Raw genomic sequence first — 21,848 nt, forward strand, 5'->3', positions numbered from 1 at the left:
ACTCCCGTTCCGGCAAGTCCTATAATGGGGCCAGCTGCTTTCATGTAGTCATATGCCCTTTCCCTAGGGTTTCAAACTACCAAATAAAAAATATTATTATCAAGTGTCTGGGTAGAAACTAGATTGGTGAAAAGTGACCAAGTCACATTAGCAAATATACTAATGCACAGTATAGTGCTCATTGGCCAATCCCTACTTGATCACATTCATCAGACAACCAGCACATCAAATAAAAAACAAGAATCATCATATAAAATGAGGTGGAGAATCTGGACAGAGGAAAGCTATTCTGCATGAAGAACTAGGTGAAAGAAGTTTCTATTAGCACTTGCAGCCAAATGCCAACACTGAAAGTATAAAGAGCCCAGAAGAGAGTCTAAAGAGAGCTTTAGCCCATAGTCTTTCCTCTTTAGTGACCCCAGAACATGACTGCAGCCAACATGAAGCTAATATTAGACTATTAAGTATGTGTGGACCATGAATAAATAAATGTTTGAATTGCTGAAATGGTGCCTTAAATTTTCCATTCTGGGATTATGAATTATCTTCTTTGAGGTAAAACAACCAGAAACCATAGTTTTTACAAAAGTAGGATTTCATTTCTATTTCTAATGTTCTTCCTCATAATGCCTGGCAATTACTGCCTGGGAATTTAGGGGGGGTTAGTTTTTGTCATTGTTGTTAAAACCTTAGCAACACAGAGGTGATACCTTTGGGAAATATTATAGGTTAACCACCACTGAAAATCTTTTTCTGAATCACCATCCTTATAAAATTTAGATTATTTTCCACTAAACTTTCTTTACATTTGCCTGTAACTAAGTCTATCTGCTTACAATAAATCAAGATCACAAAGAGGGTACCATAAGAAAGAACAAAAATTCTTCCCACTCTTATTCCCACTGGAATCAGCTTAGATGATATTTAAAACCCAAGTTTAAACCTTTGCTATGCTGTAGCCCTCAACATTCTTTTTTTTTTTTTTTTTTTTTTTGCGCTGTGGCCTCTCCTGCTGCGGAGCACAGGCTCCAGATGCGCAGGCTCAGCGGCCATGGCTCACGAGCCCAGCCGCTCCACTGCATGTGGGATCTTCCCGGACCGGGGCGCAAACCCGTGTCCCCCGCATCGGCAGGCGGACTCTCAACCACTGTGCCCCTAGGGAAGCCCCACCCCCAACATTCTTAACCAGCACCCACCTGTGTGTGTGTTAAGGTGATTCCTCAGAAGGGTGACTGTCCTGAATGCTCTGCCACAGAGATGGCACTTGTGTGGTCTCTCATCAGTGTGACTTTTCATGTGCCGATCCAAATTTGAACGCCGTGGACATGTGTAACTGCAAAGCTCACACTGGAATGTCTTCTTTACACCTATGTGCAAAATAAAACACTTACTTGTTGCAGGGTTTCAAAGTGTTAAGATTAATCCTAATCTTAAACTTCCACAAATATATTTCATTAGCCTTTTATAACTAAAGCCAACTAAGTCACATTGAGTTATAATTATCTCATGCCACTAATAGATTTACTTCTTTCTCTTCAGGACTTAAGAAGTACTCAATCTGGAAAAACTTCTTTTAGACTGGCGCCCACATCACAATCTTTAAAATAAATGCATTTAATGTAAAATAACCTGCATAGGCACTGTGTTATGTGCTTTATCCCAAAAAGGTTTTATGAGAGTATAATGGATAAACTCATTTTACCTTTCTTTTTAATTTTTGTTGGTTTTGGAGGCTTCATGTTACCAACCACTTTCTCTGCGTTAACCTCTGACAGCAGACCCTCCTGCTGCTCTTCCTCAAAATCGTACACAGACACATCCACATCTTTGCCCTCCTCCGTGTAACGCAGTTTGCTCTTTTTGGTTTTCTTTGTTTTTTTGGCTGGTGGTTGATAGTCTGGGTCTTTTTGCCAACTAGGATCTTCCTGAGGCGGAAGTTCCCCTTGCTCTAGCGTCTCCACCTCTCCATTGGCCCCCACTTTTACCACTTGAAACCCTTCAGGCAAAGGTAAGGTGTGACATATCATGGGTTCACTTTCTGCAAGGCCCTCTTTAGACACTTCATTCTCATAAGCCCCCTGAAGTTCTTCTACTGAAGTGGTAGCAACAGGTACAGTCACGGGAACGGGTACTTGCACAAGCTGAAGTTCTCCTATGTTTATAGGCTGTTCCTCCATATTTACAACCTGCAAGGTTATAATCTGGGTATCGTCTACAGCAGCCTCTGCTTCTGGAGCAACTGCACCCTCCATTACTTCAGTCTTCATCTGAAGAAGGGTAGGATCCAGCTGTTCCATCATTACCATCTGTACACTGCTATTGACATCCTGGACCACCTCACCCCCATCAGTCTGGTTCTGGGGTAGGTGGCAAGCGTCCTCTTCTTGGCCCCCTTCCCGGCGTCTCTGGTAAGTCTTTCTCTCCTTTCCTTTAATGAAAGTTTCAGACTCTTCCACAATGGCTTCAACCGCCTCACCTTCCATTTCCCCTTCCTTTATTAAGGGAGAACACAGATTATTATATAAAATAAAATTTGCCTAATTGAAAACATATACATTTTAAACAAAAAAGACCCTGATGAATGAATTAGGCAGCAGTGGTTATTAATATTACAAAAGGACACAACAGATATTATTTACCTCCTGATGGAAGAATGGAATACCACCTATGAAGCAGTCTTGTCAAACAAAACAAAAAAATCTGAACGAATTAAGCCTCTAGATCCAACTACCAATTAACAGGAAACTGGTGACAGATGATATTAAATTACACTACAGGGACGAAATTCATGAAATTCAGACTGAAGGAAACTGCAGGAATAACTACCCAGTTTCTTCTGCAAATAAAACACCAGGAGAAAAAAAAAATGGGAAGGGTAGAGGGAGAACCTACAGATCAGTGGTTCTCAACCTGGGGTGACTATGCCTCCAAGAGACATCTGGCAAGGCCTGGACACATTTCTGGTTGTCACTACTGCAGCAGGTGTGCTACCAGTATCTAGTAGATGCTCTGGCAGAGGCCAGAGATGTTACTGAACATCCTGCTATACACAGGTCAGTCCTCCACAACAAAGAATTATTGGTCCCCAAATGTCAATAGTGCAGAGGCTGAGAAACTCTGATATAGACAAAAGAGGCCTAAGAGATACAGCAATCACAGTGTATGGATCTTGTTTGGATTCTGACTCAAACCAACAAATGGTTTAAAAAATTGCCACGAGGACTTCCCTGGTGGCACAGTGGATAAGAATCCACCTGCCAGTGCAGGGGACACAGGTTTGATCCCTGGTCTGGGAAGATCCCACATGCCGCAGAGCAACTAAGCCCGTGCACCACAACTACTGAGCCTGTGCTCTAGAGCCCACATGCCACAGCTACTGAAGCCCATGCGCCTAGAGCCACAAGAGTAGCCACCGCAAGGAGAAGCCTGCGCACCACAATGAAGAGTATCCCCCGCTCGCCACAACTAGAGAAAGTTCGCACGCAGCAACTAAGACCCAACACAGCCAAAAATAAATAAAATAAAATTTTTTTTTTTTTTTAAAGGGACTTCCCTGGTGGCACAGTGGTTAAGAGCCCACCTGCCAATGCAGGGGACATGGGTTCGAGCCCTGGTCTGAGAAGATCCCACATGCCACGGAGCAACTAAGCCCGTGCGCCGCAACTACTGAGCCTACGCTCTAGAGCCTGTGCTCTGCAACAAGAAGCCCGCACACCACAACGAAGAGTAGCCCCCGCTCGTAGCAACGAAGACCCAACGCAGCCAAAAATAAAGAAATAAATTTATTAAAAAAGAAAAAAGCCACAAGACAATGTCAACTCTGACTGGATATTTGTTATTAAAGAGTTATTCACAAAACTGGTTTAAATCTTACACATTTCTTATATCTGGCAGAGGACCTCACTGTTTTTAGCTAAATTCTCCCTTAGAAAACAAGCCACCAGAGTTTTTTTTGGAGCCAAAATCAGAACTTGGATCCAGACTCCAACAGTCCTGCTTGTAGCTACACACACCGCTACCTCCTGTCTCATACCATCAACTTGACATTCATGTATCTCTCTTGTCTATAAGACCATAAGTTCCTTGAGGACAGAGACCATGAAAACAAGTAGTTTTTACTCTTGAGCACTACGCCCAGGTTGGTAAGAACACAATAAATGCTAACTGAATATATAATAGAAAACAGAAAAAAAATTCAGTTTCTGGCTCTTATGTCTTGTGAGTGCTGAGAGTACCCAGATACCTAAGAATAAAATGAGTTTGATCAATTATGTAATTCTTATCAATAATCTGACTTAACAAAACTGACAAATACATAAAAGGTTAATTCAAAATTAAATTTGAAGTGTTTTGTATTCTTGTCCTCGTCTCAAACAAAGCTTTTGCTACTTCTATTAGAGACAAGTTTCTTCAATTCAGGTACCTTAACACTATCCATACTAGCAGTCAGAGAAGGCTCCCTAAGTCAGGACCACCTGTAAAGCAGTACAAAGACTAAGACTATGCAGGCCTGGTCCTGCATCCTAGGAGTTATTGTCTAACAAAAAAGACAGAATAGGTACAATGGCTCAAGGTAAAAGTGGTAGGTTTAGAGAACCCTACGTAACCAGGTGTGAGATCAAGATGGGCAGGATATTTAAAGACAGCATGGTGTGTGTGCGCACACACAAATTTTGCAGGGGAGGGGGTCCCTACGTAGAAAAAATATATGACGGAATTGGTTATGAGAAAGAATAAAACAGTTAAAGAATAAAAGACTTAAAAAGCACAGGATAAGGCTTCCCTGGTGCTGCAGTGGTTGAGAGTCCGCCTGCTGATGCAGGGGACACGGGTTCGTGGCCCGGTCCGGGAAGATCCCACATGCCGCGGAGTGGCTGGGCCTGTGAGCCATGGCTGCTGAGCCTGCACATCCGGAGCCTGTGCTCCGCAACGGGAGAGGCCACAACAGTGAGAGGCCCGCGTACTGCAAAAAAAAAAAAAAAAAAAAAGGCACAGGACAGAGGAAAGGGTAGAAAGAGATAAGAGAAAGACGTATTGGTTGTGGCCATAGATTGGACGGTCTTGAATGACAAAATATTAAGACTATACTCATTTGGCTGTCAATGGGAAATCACATACGCTTGCTTTCTTTCCTTTTTAAAATTTTATTTTATTTTTGGCCGCATTGGGTCTTTGTTGCTGTGTATGGGCTTTCTCTAGTTGCAGCGAGTGGAGGCTACTCTTCATTGCGGTGCCCAGGCTTCTCATTGCGGTGGCTTCTCTTGTTGCAGAGCACGGGCTCTAGGCACGCGGGCTTCAGTAGTTGTGGTGCATGGGCTTAGTTGCTCCGCGGCATGTGGAATCTTCCCGGACCAGGGCTCGAACCCACGTCGCCTGCATTGGCAGGGGGATTCTTAACCACCGTGCCACCAGGGAAGTCCCACATATGCTTTCTGAGCAGGGGAAATTAAGATTTACTTGGTTCATAAAGAATAGTGCTTGATTTCTTCAACAAAGTGTATCCATATTTTTGCAAAAGGGAAAGATGCATGATACATATAATGCCCTCTGGCTTTCAAGGCCCTTCAGTATCTGACCCCAGATAACCTATTCAGATTCATGACTTGTTGGTCTTTAGCCATTACTTTTCCCTGTATGTGTCTGCTGATAACCACACTATTATGCACTTAAAATTTTTCTCAAAATGATCCATTTCCCCAGTTGGCTTGTTAAAGCTCTTTGAGGGCAAAAGCCAGGCTTGAAGCAACCTACATATTTGGACAGATTCAGCAAACCTCACCATCTGCATGGAACGAAAACCAAGGCTAATGGAAAACCTTGTGGGTTGTTGGGTTGTCCTGATTTGTTCTGCCATTACCTGCTTTCATTAGTCCCTTATTCTCAACAACCAAGAGTATATACTATTGATACAATGCTCAATGCAAAGATCTCTTACTATCTGTTCCATTAACAGCAAGGACAAATATAACAAAATGCTACCGCAGAACATGAGGGTCAAGGAACATTTGTGAAGTGCTTTATAATTTGCCTGTAAATAAAAAATGTCTGAGCATCAATGTGCTAGCATTTTTATAAGATCTTATTTATATTTCTGATCACGAAAGACTACTTGAGCCATGATCCTAACTATAATTACTTTTATATAACCAATACTGTTCAGATGGATTTGTCTCGGGACAGGAATGTTCTATACTGGCACTATCCAATAGAAATATAATGGAAGCCACAAAAGTGAGCCACATATGTACCATTAAAAAATTTCCAGGGACTTCCCTGGTAGTACAGTGGTTAAGAATCCACCTGCCAATGCAGGGGTGTACATGCATTTGATCCCTGGTCCGGGAAGATCCCACATGCTGTGGAGCAACTAAGCCCATGCGCCACAACTACTGAGCCTGCACTCTAGAGCCTGTGAGCCACAACTACTGAGCCTGCGTGCCACAACTACTGAAGCCCGTGCGCCTGGAGCCCGCGCTCCGCAACAAGAGAAACCACTGCAATGAGAAGCCCACAAACCACAATGGAGAAAAGCCCCCGCTCGACACAACTAGAGAAAGCCTGTAAGCAGCAACAAAGACCCAACACAGCCAAAAATAAAAACAAATTTTAAAAAATAAATAAAAATAAAAATTTCCAGTAGCCATATTTAACAAGAAACAGGTGAAATTACTTTTAGTAATCTATTTTATTTAACCCAGTATGTCCAAAATATTATCATTTCAAGATGAAATCAATATAAAAAATTGAGATATTGTATATTCTTTCTTCATAAGCCTCTGAAATCTGGTATATATTTTATAGTACACCTCAATCTGAACTAGTCACACTGTAAGTTCTCAACAGCCACATGTGGTTAAGGGCTACTGTATTGGACAGCACAGTTTATACCTCTGTTATTAAAGTATGATCTGAGGACCAGCAGCGTTGGCTTAACCTTGGAACTTCTTAGAAACACAGAACTTCAGGCTCCACCTTTGACCCACAGAATCAGAATTTGCAACTTAATAGATCCCTAAGTGGTGTCATATATTAAAGTCTGAGATGTACTACTTTATACCATTACTCTTCTCACATTTTTTTTTTTGCGGTATGCAGGCCTCTCACTGTTGTGGCCTCTCCCGTTGCGGAGCACAGGCTCCGGACTCCCGGGCTCAGCGGCCACGGCTCACGGGCCCAGCCGCTCTGCGGCATGTGGGATCTTCCCGGACCAGGGCACAAACGTGTGTCCCCTGCCTCGGCAGGCAAACTCTCAACCACTGCGCAACCAGGGAAGCCCTCACATTTTTTTAAAAAGCATTTTCCAGGCCATGAAGGTCTGAAATTAGTACCCCAGCGAAGATGATAACTTCAATGTTGGAGTTAGGAACAGAGAAAAAGCCTCATCCACCTTGGAAACAGTCTTGGAAAAGTATCAAAGGACAAAGGACAAAAGATTCACAAGCTGTAAATGCTAATGCTAGCCCTGCCACAGAATCACTACATAATCCCAGGCTATTTAGATATCCTCAATAATAAAACCGGTAGAGGGACTTCCCTGGTGGCGCAGTAGTTAAGAATCCGCCTTCCAATGCAGGGGATGTGGGTTCGATCCCTGGTCAGGGAACTAGATCCCACATGCATGCTGCAACTAAGAGTATGTGCACCACAACTCAGGAGCCCGTGAGCCACAACTAAGGAGTCTGAGAGCCTCAACTAAGTAGCCTGCCTGCCAAAACTAAGACCTGGCGCAACCAAAATAAATTAAAAAAAAAAAAGTGGAGGAAAAACATTTAATCTCTGAGCTCCGTGACATTTTGTAGCACACAACAATTTGAACACAGAAAAATCCATGCTGTCTCTGCCATGAATTTGAGAACTTAAAATATTAGAAATTGCTTTTAATAACCAAGTACAACCTAAAAGAGGTTACGGAATTATAAACCAGGTGAAATAGAATTGGTACAAAGGAGTACAAATTGAAACCAACTGTGCTGCCAGGGGGTTGAGCTGACAAGAGTGTTCTCTCACTGTGAAAAAACACATGGCACAAGGTCCATGAACATCAGCATCTATTCAGGGTCTTAAAGCAGCAGGTTCTATTTTCATAAAGAAAAATCAGACACAAAGTAGCAAGCCACAAGCCTCGCCCATACACTGCTTGGAAATCCCTGCCAGCAGTGCATCCCTTCCAGCAGTGGATCCTTCTACTTAACTTCCTCCAAGGAAAAGGAGTCTATGAATCAGTAACAAACTTAATAGCCTGGACCAGGTCGCTCTCCTCACTCCCTGGGGACTGTACTCTCCTAGCTGTGTCACCCCATTAGCGGTTCTGATCCATCCCTTTCCTCCCTCTATGGACTCAGCTATGCCTCCTGCTTTCCACTCAGTTCCTCTGGAGTCCCTCATGTTCTCTGCCTCTCTCCTTGCTTGAGTTAGGCATACTTTCTAGGTTTTGTCAAATCTTTCTGTGGACCAACACCATTAAAAACGGGTTTACATTAACTTCTGGACACAACGTTTTCAGATGATTAAAGCATATTAGTCTACTTATAGAAGTCTGAAAAAAGAAGCACATATAAAATTTTTTTTTAAAGTTGTTCGCAATTCCAATACCTAGAGATAATCACCTAGTATACTTTGGTGCTGTTTTCTGAGTTTTTTTCCTCTTATGGATATGTATTTTTAAATATAGATGAGATCATGTATATGGCTTTGCTCTTATCTTAAGAACCTGTCCTTGCCCTGTCTAGCCCTCTGTGGTCCCTGTGCTTGGTCTACAAGCACCATTCACCAGGAACCACACCAGCCAACCCAAAGGCCTCCCCCTCATCCTCAAACTCAGTTTCTTTGGCATATAACAGTAAGAAACTCGTACTCTTCCTTCATCAGCCTTTCAGAATTCTCCCTTGGCTTCCCTTGTCTCTGAGAGATCCTCCACCAGCCGCTCTGAGCACATCAAGGCTCTGGCTCTGTTCCCTTCTCCGTAGCCATTCCGTTCACTAGCCGTTTTACTTCAGCTGTCTCCACCCAAATCCACATGCGCAAACCCACAGTTTCATTGCCTAAAGGATCTCTCTCATGTGTTTGGCTATCACCTTCAACTCAATGGCAGTGGATAAGGAATAAAGAAACCTGGGGAATTTCCTGGCTGTCCAGTGGTTAGGACTCAGCACTTTCACTGCTGTGGCCTGGATTCGATCCCTGGTGGGGCAACTAAAATCCCACAAGCTGCGAGGTGCACCCTAAAAGAAAAAAAGAAAAGAAAGAAACCTAGATTCTAATACCTAATCCAACCAAATGAGCTTGGCAAATGGGTTAGTCCTCTGGGCTGCAGTAGCACACAAACAATGGAACTCTGAAGACCAGATCCTTCCTGTATTCTCTCCCATCTTGGTGAAAAACTGAAGCTTAGGAACACTTTTTAAAAAAATCATTCTATCAACTTATGGGTCGAAGATGGGGCAGGAAGAGGTTCCCTCAGACTGAGGCAGAGTGAAACTGGCACATGGGGGTGAGGGAGCTGGAAGAGAGGAAACTGGTATTTGAGCACCACCCTGCCCTTGTTCACTGCTGTTCTCTCACTGTGAAAAAACACATGCTGACTGGTTGAGTGGGAGGATACACAGGCCCAGACTATAACGCAAAGACCCCCGAGGTCAAGGCCCCTGAGGTCTGCCTATGCTCCTACACCACCAGCCTGGCCTGAATCCTAGGGGAAACTGCTGGACCAGCCCTCCCCCTCTTGCCTGTCAGCTCTATATTGCTCAAATCTTTTAATCTTAAAACTCCCCTTCACGCCTCTTGACAATTTAGCATCTGCCATCTCCCGTATTCCCCCACACTCTACCCCACACTAGCTGTCTCTATACCTTTACTTCTCTTCCATGCCTCATTTACCAGTCTGGTTTCTGTTCCCCAATACTCTACTGAACTGCTCTGAAGCCAGTGATGGCCCTTAATTGGTAAATCCAAAGGAGACTTTTCTGTCCTTATCTGACTTGACCTCTCTGTGGAATTCAGCATCTTATTCTAGGCTTTATCCCAGAATTATGCCAGACCATCAGAAAGCTGGGTATACTTGGGTCACATGGTCTTATCCCCTACAGAACTTGCTTTCACCAAGTTTTGTTTTGGCATTATGCCCTTGGCTTACACTAAAGTATACATGGGATAAATTTCATTTGGAGTTACATGCTTAGAAAAGCTTTGCTTCATTTCAACTAAGCAATTTTTTTCTTTCACTGTGAGACCTATGTAACAGGATCATGTTACCATTACTTGAGCTGGCCACACCCTAATAAACCTTTTTCCTCTCAAACTATGTAGTAACCTTTTATTCTAATTTATTCTAATTTGTATTTTCTGGGGTTTTGACTTTAAATCATTTACCATTTGTATTTTCTATACATTTCTTCAAATTCTTTGTGGAACAAGATGAGCTATAAATAAACCTGAAATTGTATACACATATATATTTAATAGAAAATACAGAAAAACACAGAAATACAAAGTTGTAACAATCTTAACATAACCTCAATTCAAAATTTGCAGACCTATTTGAAGATCACAAAACTCTTCCAGGAGGCATAAAAGACCTCACTAAAGAGGGGACACTACTATCTATATCCATGATCAGAAAGGCCAAACACTGTAAAGATGTTAATTATTTCTAGTTCATTTCACCTTCAAAATCTCTGAAAAATAAACAAGATATTGAGGATAGCAATAAAATTTCTGAAAAATGAAGGCCACTTTTTTTTTTTTGGCCACAATGGGTCTTCATTGCTGTGTGCTGGCTTTCTCTAGTTTCAACGAGCTGGGGCTACTCTTCGTTGCAGTGCGTGGGCTTCTCATTGCAGTGGCTTCTCTTGTTGTGGAGCACAGGCTCTAGGCACTCAGGCTTCGGTAGTTGTGGCGCACGGGCTTAGTTGCTCCACGGGATGTGGGATATTCCCGGACCAGGGCTCGAACCAGTGTTGCCTGCATTGGCAGGCGGATTCTTTAACCACTGCATCACCAAGGAAGTGCCCAGAAGGCCATTTTTTATTTCCAAATATTAACATAGTATAAAGCCACAATAAGTAATACAGTATAGTACTGTCACTATCACAGCCAGCCAATGTAAAGAGAGAATCCAGAAAAAACTCCTAACATATAAAAAGTGGTCTACAACTTTTTAAAATCAGTTTAAAATTAGTGGGGGAGGTCTTCCCTGGTGGTGCAGTGGTTAAGAATCCACCTGCCAATGCAGGGGATACGGGTTTGAGCCCTGGCCCGGGAAGATACCACATGCCACGAAGCAACTAAGCCCGTGCGCCACAACTACTGAGCCTGTGCTCAAGAGCCCACAAGCCACAACTACTGAGCCCGTATGCCACAATTACTGAAGCCCGCGCGCTTAGAGCCCACCCTCCACGAGAGAAGCCACGACAATGAGAAGCCCGTACACTGCAACGAAGAGAGTAGCCCCACTACCACAAATAGAGAAAGCCCATGGACAGCAACGATCGAACACAGCCAAAAACAAAACAAAAAAACAAAAAAAACAAATAAATTTTTTAAAAACAGCAACAACAAAAAAATAAAATTAGTAGGGGAAAGAGGATTATTTGATAAAAGGTACCAGAAAAACTATAAATACTTGGAAAACAATGAGTTATAGCTTTAATCCACCTGGAATATATTCTGTTGTCAGAGATAAGGAGAGACGTTAACAAAAACACAAAAAAGACATGGGAGTTCCCAGGCGGTCCAGTGGTTAGGACTCCACGCTGTCACTGCCAAGGGCCCAGGTTCAATCTCTGGTCAGGGAACTGGGATCCCACAAGCCACATGGCCACACACACACACAAAAAGACAAATCCAAACATCAAACTTGAAATAAGATATAGGTGAGTGGCCTTCTGATCTCAGAATAAGGAAGGCTTTGTGTTTAGATTCCTAAATAACAGAAGAGCCTAGAGGAAACTGTTGAAATTTTGACCACCTTAAAGTAAAAATAAATAAATTTTTTGTAAAAACAAAACCATGTTGAATAAAATGGCCAATAAGAAAATATATTTGCAGCATTTTATGACAAAGGATTAATACTAATATCCTTATTATATAATTGTAAAATTTTTTAAAATTTCTTTATTTATTTTATTTTCAGCTGCATTGGTTCTCCATTGCTGCACACAGGCTTTTCCTCTAGTTGAGGCGAGTGGGGACTACTCTTCGTTGCGGTGCGTGGGCTTCTCATTGCGGTGGCTTCTCTTGCTGCAGAGCACAGGCTCTAGGCGCACGGGCTTCAGTAGTTGTGGTGCCTGGGCTCAGCAGTTGTGGCTCGAGGGTTCTGGAGCGCAGGCTCAGTAGTTGTGGCGCACAGGCTTAGCTGCTCCGCAGCATGTGGGATCTTCCCGGACCAGGGCTTGAACCCATGTCCCCTGTATTGGCAGGCGGATTCTTAACCATTGTGCCACCAGGGAAGTCCCCAGTAATTGTAAATTTTATAAGAATAAGACAAATACCAAAAGAGAAAGCTGGGAAAAGGACACAAGTAGATCATTCAAAGAAATACAAATGGCAGATGAGTGAGAAAAGAAAAAAAAACACAACCAAATCTCCTAAACATTGAGAGGAATACAAATTAAAATGTCACAGCATTTTACCTCTATTAAACTGTTAAGGCTGTTTTAAAGGATAACTCCCAATGTTGGTCAAGGTGCAGTGAAATGAGTGAGGTAACTCACAGATACAGAGAACAATCTAGTGGTTGCCAGAGAGGAGGTGAGTTGCGGGGGTGGGCGAAAAAGGTGAAGGGGACTAGAGGTACAAACTACGTTATAAAATAAATGTTACAGAGAATAAAAAATATTAACTTTGTATGGTGTGCAATCTAAAAAAATATCGAATCACTATGTTGCACACATGAAACTAATATAATGTTGGAGGTAAACTATACGTCAATGAAAAAAACTCAAAAAAACAGCAAGGTAACTGGTGATATGAATCAAGAATTTTTAAAATATCCAAATTACTGTGATCCAGTAATTCTACTTCAGACTTTATGCCCAGAAATAATGAGAGGACTTCCCTGGTGGCTCAGGCTAAGAAGCTGCCTGCCAATGCAAGAGACACGGGCTCGAGCCCTGGCCGAGAAGATCCCACATGTCGCGGAGCAAGTAAGCCCATGTGCCACAACTACTGAGCCTGCGCTCTAAAGCCCACAAGCTACAACTACTGAGCCTGTGTGCCACAACTACTGAAGCCCGCGTGCTTAGAGCCCGTGCTCTGCAACAAGAGAAGTCACTGCAGTGAGAAGTTCACACACCGCAACGAAGAGTAGTCCCCGCTCACTACAACTAGAGAAAGCCCGTGCGTAGCAATGAAGACCCAATGCAGCCAAAAATAAATATTAAAAAAATTAATTAATTTAAAAAAAAAGAAATAATCAGAGATGAATACAAAGATTATAAGGACTTTTTTTTTTTTTTTGCGGTACGCGGGCCTCTCACTGTTGTGGCCTCTCCCATTGCAGAGCACAGGCTCCGGACGCGCAGGCTCAGCAGCCATGACTCACGGGCCCAGCCGCTCTGCGGCATGTGGGATCTTCCCGGACCAGGGCACGAACCCGTGGTCCCCTGCATCGGCAGGCGGACTCTCAACCACTGCGCCACCAGGGAAGCCCAATAAGGACATTATTAATCAGTGAATAATTATAAACAACCTAAAAGTACAACCACAGGAGAATAGTTAAATTTGGTAAATGATGATACATCCACGAAACAGATTATGCAGATATTAAAAATCATGTTTTAATATAATCCTTATATGAGGAAAATGCTTGTTCCATATCTAAAAAAAGGTGGCGGGGGGGGGGGGCAAGAGGAGAAACAATGGAATAGTCATTAAGAGCTTAGGCTTTCCAACCAGAGATCTGCATTCCAATTCTGGTTCTTCTACTTACTAGCAGTGTGGCCTGGAGTGAGACATGCTACCCTTCTGTGCCTCAGTTTCCTTTTCTACAAAACAAAGATAATAATCGTATCCATTTCACTGGCTGTCATAAAGATTAAATAAAACAATGCAGGCAGAGCCTACATTAAGGGCAGGAACTATGCCTTTTACTTCTGAATACTCTACAGCAATAAACACAAAAACAGTGTTAGGTAAGCAGCAGACATTCAATATTGGTGTCACTGTCATATGAAACATGTATAAATGGTTCCTGCACATGACAAAAGCAGGAAGAGAACATGGAAAAACAAAACCTTGTTTGTATGCTACATGGAAGCTTAACTATATGAATTTATATCCTTTATTGCTATGTTTGTGTCATTTCTCAAATAGAAAAAAATAAGTCTTAACACAAGTATAGGTTTAAGATTTTTAAAATCCTGCCACAAAAATAAAAGCTAATTGTGAATACATTAATTTTTGAAGATGTTAAGACTTAGTAATTTATCACCTGATTATGTGGCTAGACAGCAAATGTGTCAGGTTATTTCTCAAAGGAAAACAACCAAAATAACCTTTCATACTCACTAGTTCAGAGTTTAGTCATTTGGGGACACTGGTTATTATAAAATATATGTGCACTAAGAATAACACATGTGCACTGAGAATAAGACAGTAGAGAAGGACAATTTCCAGAAGTGTGCTTTATAAATAAAATCACCAAAACTTTTTGTTTAATACACTATTGTTGTTCTCTACAGGGACAACAGATAGCTAAAACCCCAACTTATTTCCTGGAGCAGATCAGAAGACTGTCTACACTCTTGGCAAGAAACAGTAGCCCCAACTCCCCACTGAGATTCCATAAGCCACAGCAATTCTGAAATAGCCTAACATGGAGGTCACCTAACAACTTGCCTTCAGACTGTTCAATACAAAACATCAGACATCATTAGAAGGCAGAGAAAAGAGGAGACACCTTGTAGCTTTCTCTTTTCTAGATCTTTAAATTAGAAGAATGTTTTTAGCCAGGAGGCTGAAAAACCTAGTCCAGTATTCTGACTGCAGAGGATACTAAGTGCCATTGGGACAAGGAAAAAAAAAGGAAACAAATAAGTAACAGTCTCTCCTGAGAATGAAAGGAAAAGCTGACTTTTATTAGATGAAGAACACTAGCCAAAAATAACAAAAATTATTTACCCTTTTGGAACAAAAGTTAGGTTTAAAAAGTCAAATAAAATAACCATTTTATTCTATTCCTGAAAATATATACATCATCATCTTATCTGACAGCTTAAGATAACTCAAAGCAAAGTATCATGCTGATTAATATTGAGTACCAGGAAAGTTGCAAACTATCATAAAGAATGGGGAGGAGCTGAGTGGAAAGGATGACTCAGTCTGAGAAGCAGAAAAACATTAGCGTCCATTTACTTCAGGGTGACTGGAAGCGGAAGCAGCCTTTATCTGAAGTAGCACTCACCTACTCAGTCACATGTACACCTTTCTCTTCCCTGTTGTGTGCCATTAACTTTAATAAAAACAGACGGGGCATTTGGGGGAGGGGGGAGAAGTAATTAAAAGGGAAGTAAAATTGTATCTCTTTTAAGTAAAAAAGGTTAAGAGCACCCCAGTTTTAACCCACCCTTCTCCCCATTTGTTAATATTAAAAGGTGCAGTCAAAGCAGAACAATGATTCTAACAGCTACTTGAAAAAATCTACTTATGGAGAGCTTTGAACCTAAGAGATAAGGAAATACATACATACTAATAAAATATTTATAAATGCAACATTATTAATTCAACAATATGGTGAAACAACCATAGGAGGTGAAAGAGTTCTTTTGCTACAAAGAATAAGAAGTGCTAAACCAATAATAATTCTTTTATCAAAAGGCACCTGATGCTGGGTACACAGAAATTAATTTCCCTTTTAATTACTTGGAAAAAAAAGTCCTAACTGCATAGGGCTTGGTTCTCAGAGAGCTCCTCAGCTGACACGGAGACAAAGAGAACAACACACAAGAGCTATATAGCATGTGCTATAACAGAGGTTAACACATACTTCCCACCACTCTGGCAAAAAGGATATCTTAAACTGGTGAAGGAGGGCTTTAACAAGAGGAATTGCTAAAGGTGGATCTTAAAGGATAAAATAGACCTTGACAGGCAAACTACAGTAGAGAGAAACATTCTAGCAGAGGAAACAGTAAGTGGAAAAAACTTAAATATGTACGGAATTAGACAAACTTTGTGCAAAAAAATTCAAGTGGGACTGCATTAAACCACCTCGTTTATTATTGTGACCTGGTTTCACAGGTCATGTTCTAGGCCCTCATTAAGGGTACCCTGTTTATTTCACTTACTGGACATTTATACGTGAAAAAGAAGACAAAGCCTTTCTGGCAGTCAGCATCCTAGTGCCACAGTATGGATTGGAGGCTGCCTCCCAGGCACGAGCTATTCCTCTCTGCTTTCTACAGCCTGAATGACACTTTTGCTGGCATACAGCAACCTAATGCCTCATTTCTCCTTGTCCTCCCAAGGGTGACTACGTCAGAGACCACCAGGTCCCTCCTTGCCCTGCTCCATGCCCATAATCCTGAAAGCAGCTCAGAGTTAAGACTGTCTTTAGAGTGCTCCTACAATGTTTCATCACTGAGAATATGAGAAAGGCTGGGGATGTACAGCAAGTATCACCTTGAATAAATAATTATGTTATAAAAAGGAATAAATTACACACACACAGTGTAAAACATACAGTACATCTATGGATCGGGGGCAGGTTCTACCTGAGCAGTGGTTCCCAAACCTGGTTGGTGTCAAAATCACCTGGTGAGCTTTAACATGCACAGATCCCACAGATTCTGATTCAGTAGGTCTGGGGTGGGACAGACCTTATTTCAAAAGGTCCCAAGGTAATCCTGATATAGAATGCTGACTATGGCTTTGAAGTGACTGACCTATTGATAGAACACAACAGTTATGCACCCTAAATGCAAGTCGACATAAATCAAAACCACTCAAATACCCATAGTTTTCTACTATTAGAATTTTTGGTTCATTCTTTACAACAAAGAATCATTTCATTTATTTATTTGGAATAATTAAAAAAAAAAAAGCCTACCTCAAAACTAACATGATTCCCATATAAGCAATAATGGAATGTATGACTCAAGAAGGAAGTTCTAAAATTTCACCTCTACTGTGGGTAGCATCAGTATCAAAAGATCTCTCTAGATGGTACGGACAAGCTCAACATATGACAAAAGGAAAAAGGGGGAAAGAAAAAGAAATGGACACACATAATGGAGTGAATTCATGGTTTTGCAGTGTGTGTCAGTGACCATGTGGCCACTGCTCCAGGGTCTCTATAACCCAGTACTCACTCCTGAAGGCTACTTTGTAGAAACAAGACCATTTTATTTGGTAAATGGGATCTCCTATAAGGTCAAGGTTAAATCAGAAGTCAACAGCTTAAACAATGTCTGTACTAAAGGCATAGTAATAGCAATAATAAGTGGCAATATACTGCCTTTGAACAAAGATCAAAAAACAGTTTAATATGAAAAAAATACAGAGAGACATCCTTAGTGAGTAAACAGTATAGCATAAAACATGAATAGTTAAAGTGTTGTTCAACAGAACAAAGAAATCTGAAAAACAGAAAAAGGCTATACACGCATAGGAACACAGAGAAGTTTAAATAAAAGAAACAAAATGCTACTTTGAACTAATATTAGGTTATAAAAACAAGTAATCTGTCAACGTGGTTACTCCTGAGAAATATGGAAACAAATAGAGGAAAAAAAGAAATATAAAACGTAAAATAGACAGCTAGTGGGAAGCAGCCGCATAGCACAGGGAGATCAGCTCGGTGCTTTGTGACCATCTAGAGGGGTGGGATAAGGGAGGGTGGGAGGGAGGGAGACGCAAGAGAGAAGAGATATGGGAACATATGTATATATATAACTGATTGACTTTGTTATAAAGCAGAAAGTAACACACCATTGTAAAGCAATTATACTCCAATAAAGATGTTTAAAAAAAAAAGAAATACAGACAAAAGCTTAATCAAATACTCAAAAGACAAGACTAAAGAAGGATCAAAGGCCTTGTCCGCCAAGGAGCTAGAAAGAAAAAAATGTATTATATAATAAAATTTATTCCCAACAGGAAACCAAGTCACTACTATTTTATAGCCTCAACATATACCTACAACAAAAAGATTTTAAACAGAAGTAGAAAGCTGTAAGATACAAATAAAACAGAAACACAAGAAATACTAAAAACAATTAGGGTATCCTCTATTATTATAGTTCTGTACCATACTTCTGTGAATGTATAGTATCTTGCACACACTTAACAATTTGTGACAGTGACTATGCTATGCCAGAGTTTTGTAATACCAGAGTTTATCTAAAAAGTAGTAGGCTGGGGGCTTCCCTAGTGGCGCAGTGGTTAAGAATCCGCCTGCCAATGCAGGGGACATGGGTTTGAGCTCTGGTCCGGGAAGGTCCCACATGCCGCGGAGCAACAAAGCCCGTGCACCGCAACTACTGAGCCTGTGCTCTAGAGCCTGCAAGCCACAACGACTGAGCCCGCAAACCACAACTACTGAAGCCCGCACGCCTAGAGCCCGTGCTCCACAACGAAGTGTAGCCCCGGCTCACCTCAACTACAGAAAGCCCACGCGCAGCAACAAAGACCCAACACAGCCAAAGATAAATAAAAATAAAAAAAAAAAGAATCTGCCTTCCAATGCAGGGCACACGGGTTCGATCCCTGGTCGGGGAACTAAGATGCCACATGCTGCAGGGCAACTAAGCCCATGTGCCACACCTACTGAGCCCACGCTCTGCAACTGGAGAGAAGCCCAAGCGCCGCAATGAAGATCCCGCGTGCTGCAACTAAGACCCAAAGCAGCCAAAAAAAAACAAAAAAGATACAGTCTACCAGATTGGCTCTTCCCCCGCTCCATTAGGATATGTTTTAAACTAGAAAGGCTGCTCTAAGTCAGGGTATAATTCCCCCTCCGCCACCCTCCCCACTGCACACAAAGCATCAAGATATCTATCTGCTCTTTTCTTCAAAAGCCCTCACCCATCTAGGACATTTTAGGACTCCATTGCCTCCTTCCTTGTTGGGGAAGCTAGTGTATCACATACCTCTTTCAAAATAATAAACACAGGATTTAATTTCAGTGTGAAAAATGCTTAGAGCTATAGCTATATACTTGATAGGATTCTGAATAGATTCAAGTCTATGCACTCAAATTTACAATTAACTTGGCTTTCATTCAAAGTCAATTTACTCTTATTTTAGAAATAATTCAAACCATGGGGAATAAGGAGACATGAAGTATTAGAGGCAAACAGCTAAGGCCAACAACAAGGAATAGTTTAGAAAGCTTAACATTTAGCAATAAGGAAGTATGTTCCCAGTAATTTGAGGTAACATAGGGTATCTAACAAGTAAAATGTTCATAACATATAACATGAAAAAAGGTTACAAAAGAGGACACAGGATAGGATTCCAGCTTAGTTTAACAAAACAAAAAATACAACAAAACTAGACAAACAGCAATTCTGCTGAGATCCCCTACCTTAAGTCAGGCCAACATTATATCTTGCCTGGCTGGCCAAGTGTGATGGCCTCCTGACTAGTTTCCCTGCTTTCCCTCTTGCTCCATTACCACCCATTTTTTACACAGTGGCCACAGATTTCTAAAATATAAATTCATTATCAGCAAGGAGACTTCCCTTCTGAAACCTCCCATGCTAAAACTCTTAGGCTGAAGTCTAAACCCTTTCACCGGGCCTACACGGTCCTTCAAGGCCCTATCAGCAGATCTGCATCCAGCCTCATCCACTCTGCTCTAGTCACTGCTTTCAGTATCCAGAACGTCCTAGGTTTCTTTTCTCTTGCCTCTGGGCCTTTGTACATGCCACTCCCTCTTCTAGGAATATATAAGCAGTTCAACGTCTATGAATTTATCGTACAGATACACTAGGACATGTGCCCAAAGAGCTGTACGCAAGAAGGATAATTATTATAGCATCTTTCTCTAACAGCAAAAGATCGAAAACAACTCAAATGTCCAGAACAATGTGTATAGTATGCTACCATTTGTGTTTTTTTAAAAAAAGATACATAAACACATGTTTATATATATGTAGAATTTTCTCTGGAAGGATATATGAAAAATTGGTAATATTTATTACCTCTGGGGAAGAAAACTGAGGGATGAGAGGCAGGGGGAAGTTATTACTTTTCACTATTATCATTTTGTACTGTTTGAAATATTTCCTCTCATGTCCTTGTATTGAATGTGGTAGTCACAGAATACTTGCACAATTATATGTTGGTTTTTTTTTTTTTTTTTGGCGGTACTTGGGCCTCTCACTGTTGTAGCCTCTCCCGTTGAAATACCCAGCAAGTGTTCAAAGGATGGAATGAGCACATTACGAGTGCTCAATAAATAAATATTGCAGGTATTTAGAGCACATCTGAGTTGATCCAATTTACATCATTTCAGAGAAAGTCACACTTCAGTATATCTAGAACCAGTTAGGTTCAAATATAAAACCTGTATTCAAAGAGCAGGCATTATCAATACAGAAAATGTAATTCTTAAGTGCCACTGACATTAAGAGCAATACCCTAGTAACAATACTTAGAGATTGTAAAACACACAAAACAGTTAAGAATAGATGCTTTCAAATAATTATTTTAGGAGTCATAAGGTCCATAGCTTAGGATTTAGCCATTTTATTATGACTCTGACTAACCTGAATGGGGGCGGGGGGGAGGGTACAAAAACCAGTATAAATTGTTAATTATGCTTGAGTTAATGTGACATTTGTTTTCAAAATTCTGTTTTATAGAATTTACAGTTTTAGACCTGATTTTGCTCATTACTGCTGCTTTTCTTTTAAATTATAATTCTTATATCATTGGAATGGTCTTGATGACTTGGTCCAGCCATCTAGAACTGTCTACCAATCTGCAAAGAGCTCTTGTTCATGTTGGGCATGTGTAGTAACATGCATACAAGCAAACAAGCTCCATTTAATACAATTTAACTTCTATAGTCCACAGTAGATACTACAGGGGACAAAGTAAGGAGCTGGATGGTAGAGCTGTTACATAGCTCAAAAGTACTGATTCTCAAATGTTTGCACTGTAGTACCTATACAAATAGGGCTTCCCACTCCCAAGCACTCATGCCCTATTTTGTTGAAGACCTGTGTTATCTTAGACAGTCATAGAGTTCACATTCTTCTCCTAAAATATACATCTGCTTTAATGTAAAAAAATTTGTAATTACTTACCAGTTAAATTACTTAACTCACCGCCCCCTCAGTGAGCACAATTGAAGCTCCAAGAAGATGGGTCATGATTATCTTGTGGCTTCAAGTACCCCGGAATCATACCACTTTGTACCCTAAGGGTATTCATATCCCAGTTTGAGAACCAGGGATCTAAACAATTAAACTAGTCATAACACTTAAAAGTGACCAAAATGTTCTTACAACCCCATTCCCCAAACTCTTAAGGCTAGTTTTCTCAATAACTTTTCAAATCAGTATTGTTTCTCTTTTCAGCAGCTCATTAGTATGCACTGTGTGTCAACATTAAAAGAACCTGCAGGGCACAAGTTATTTCTGGAGCGACATAATACTAAGCACATACATCTTGTTCTTCATATCTACTGAGGTACCAAGCTGCCCACTTGGAAAACAGAGTTGAAGAGAAAAGCTTTCACTCCTGTTCCCTTCCTCCTCTCTATTTTCCAGGCACAGCTTGTAAGAAAAATCTTAATAGTCATTTAGATGATTCATTCATATAAGCTTATCTAATCTCAGCATTTGTAACCCTCACTTTTACACTCCTTTTCGCCATTACACAAGTGCAATTAAACTATTTTC

At 41.1% G+C, this 21,848-nt stretch overlaps 1 protein-coding gene across 1 annotated transcript in view; it reads right to left on the reverse strand.

The window, feature by feature from the left end:
• Positions 1-21,302, reverse strand: part of CTCF (CCCTC-binding factor) — a 40,405-nt gene extending 19,103 nt beyond the window's left edge. Inside the window, exons 1-3 of the mRNA XM_007457276.1 lie at positions 21,252-21,302; positions 1,703-2,492; positions 1,197-1,367 (exon numbers count right to left, since the gene is read on the reverse strand). Of these exons, the coding sequence (XP_007457338.1) occupies positions 1,197-1,367; positions 1,703-2,483 (952 nt within the window). The 5' untranslated portion in view covers positions 2,484-2,492; positions 21,252-21,302. The remainder of the gene's footprint in view (positions 1-1,196; positions 1,368-1,702; positions 2,493-21,251) is intronic.
• Positions 21,303-21,848: the final 546 nt, after the last annotated feature.

The sequence above is a fragment of the Lipotes vexillifer genome, unplaced genomic scaffold (genome assembly GCF_000442215.2).
Source record: "Lipotes vexillifer unplaced genomic scaffold, Lipotes_vexillifer_v1.1 scaffold504, whole genome shotgun sequence".
NCBI classification, from domain to species: domain Eukaryota; kingdom Metazoa; phylum Chordata; class Mammalia; order Artiodactyla; family Lipotidae; genus Lipotes; species Lipotes vexillifer.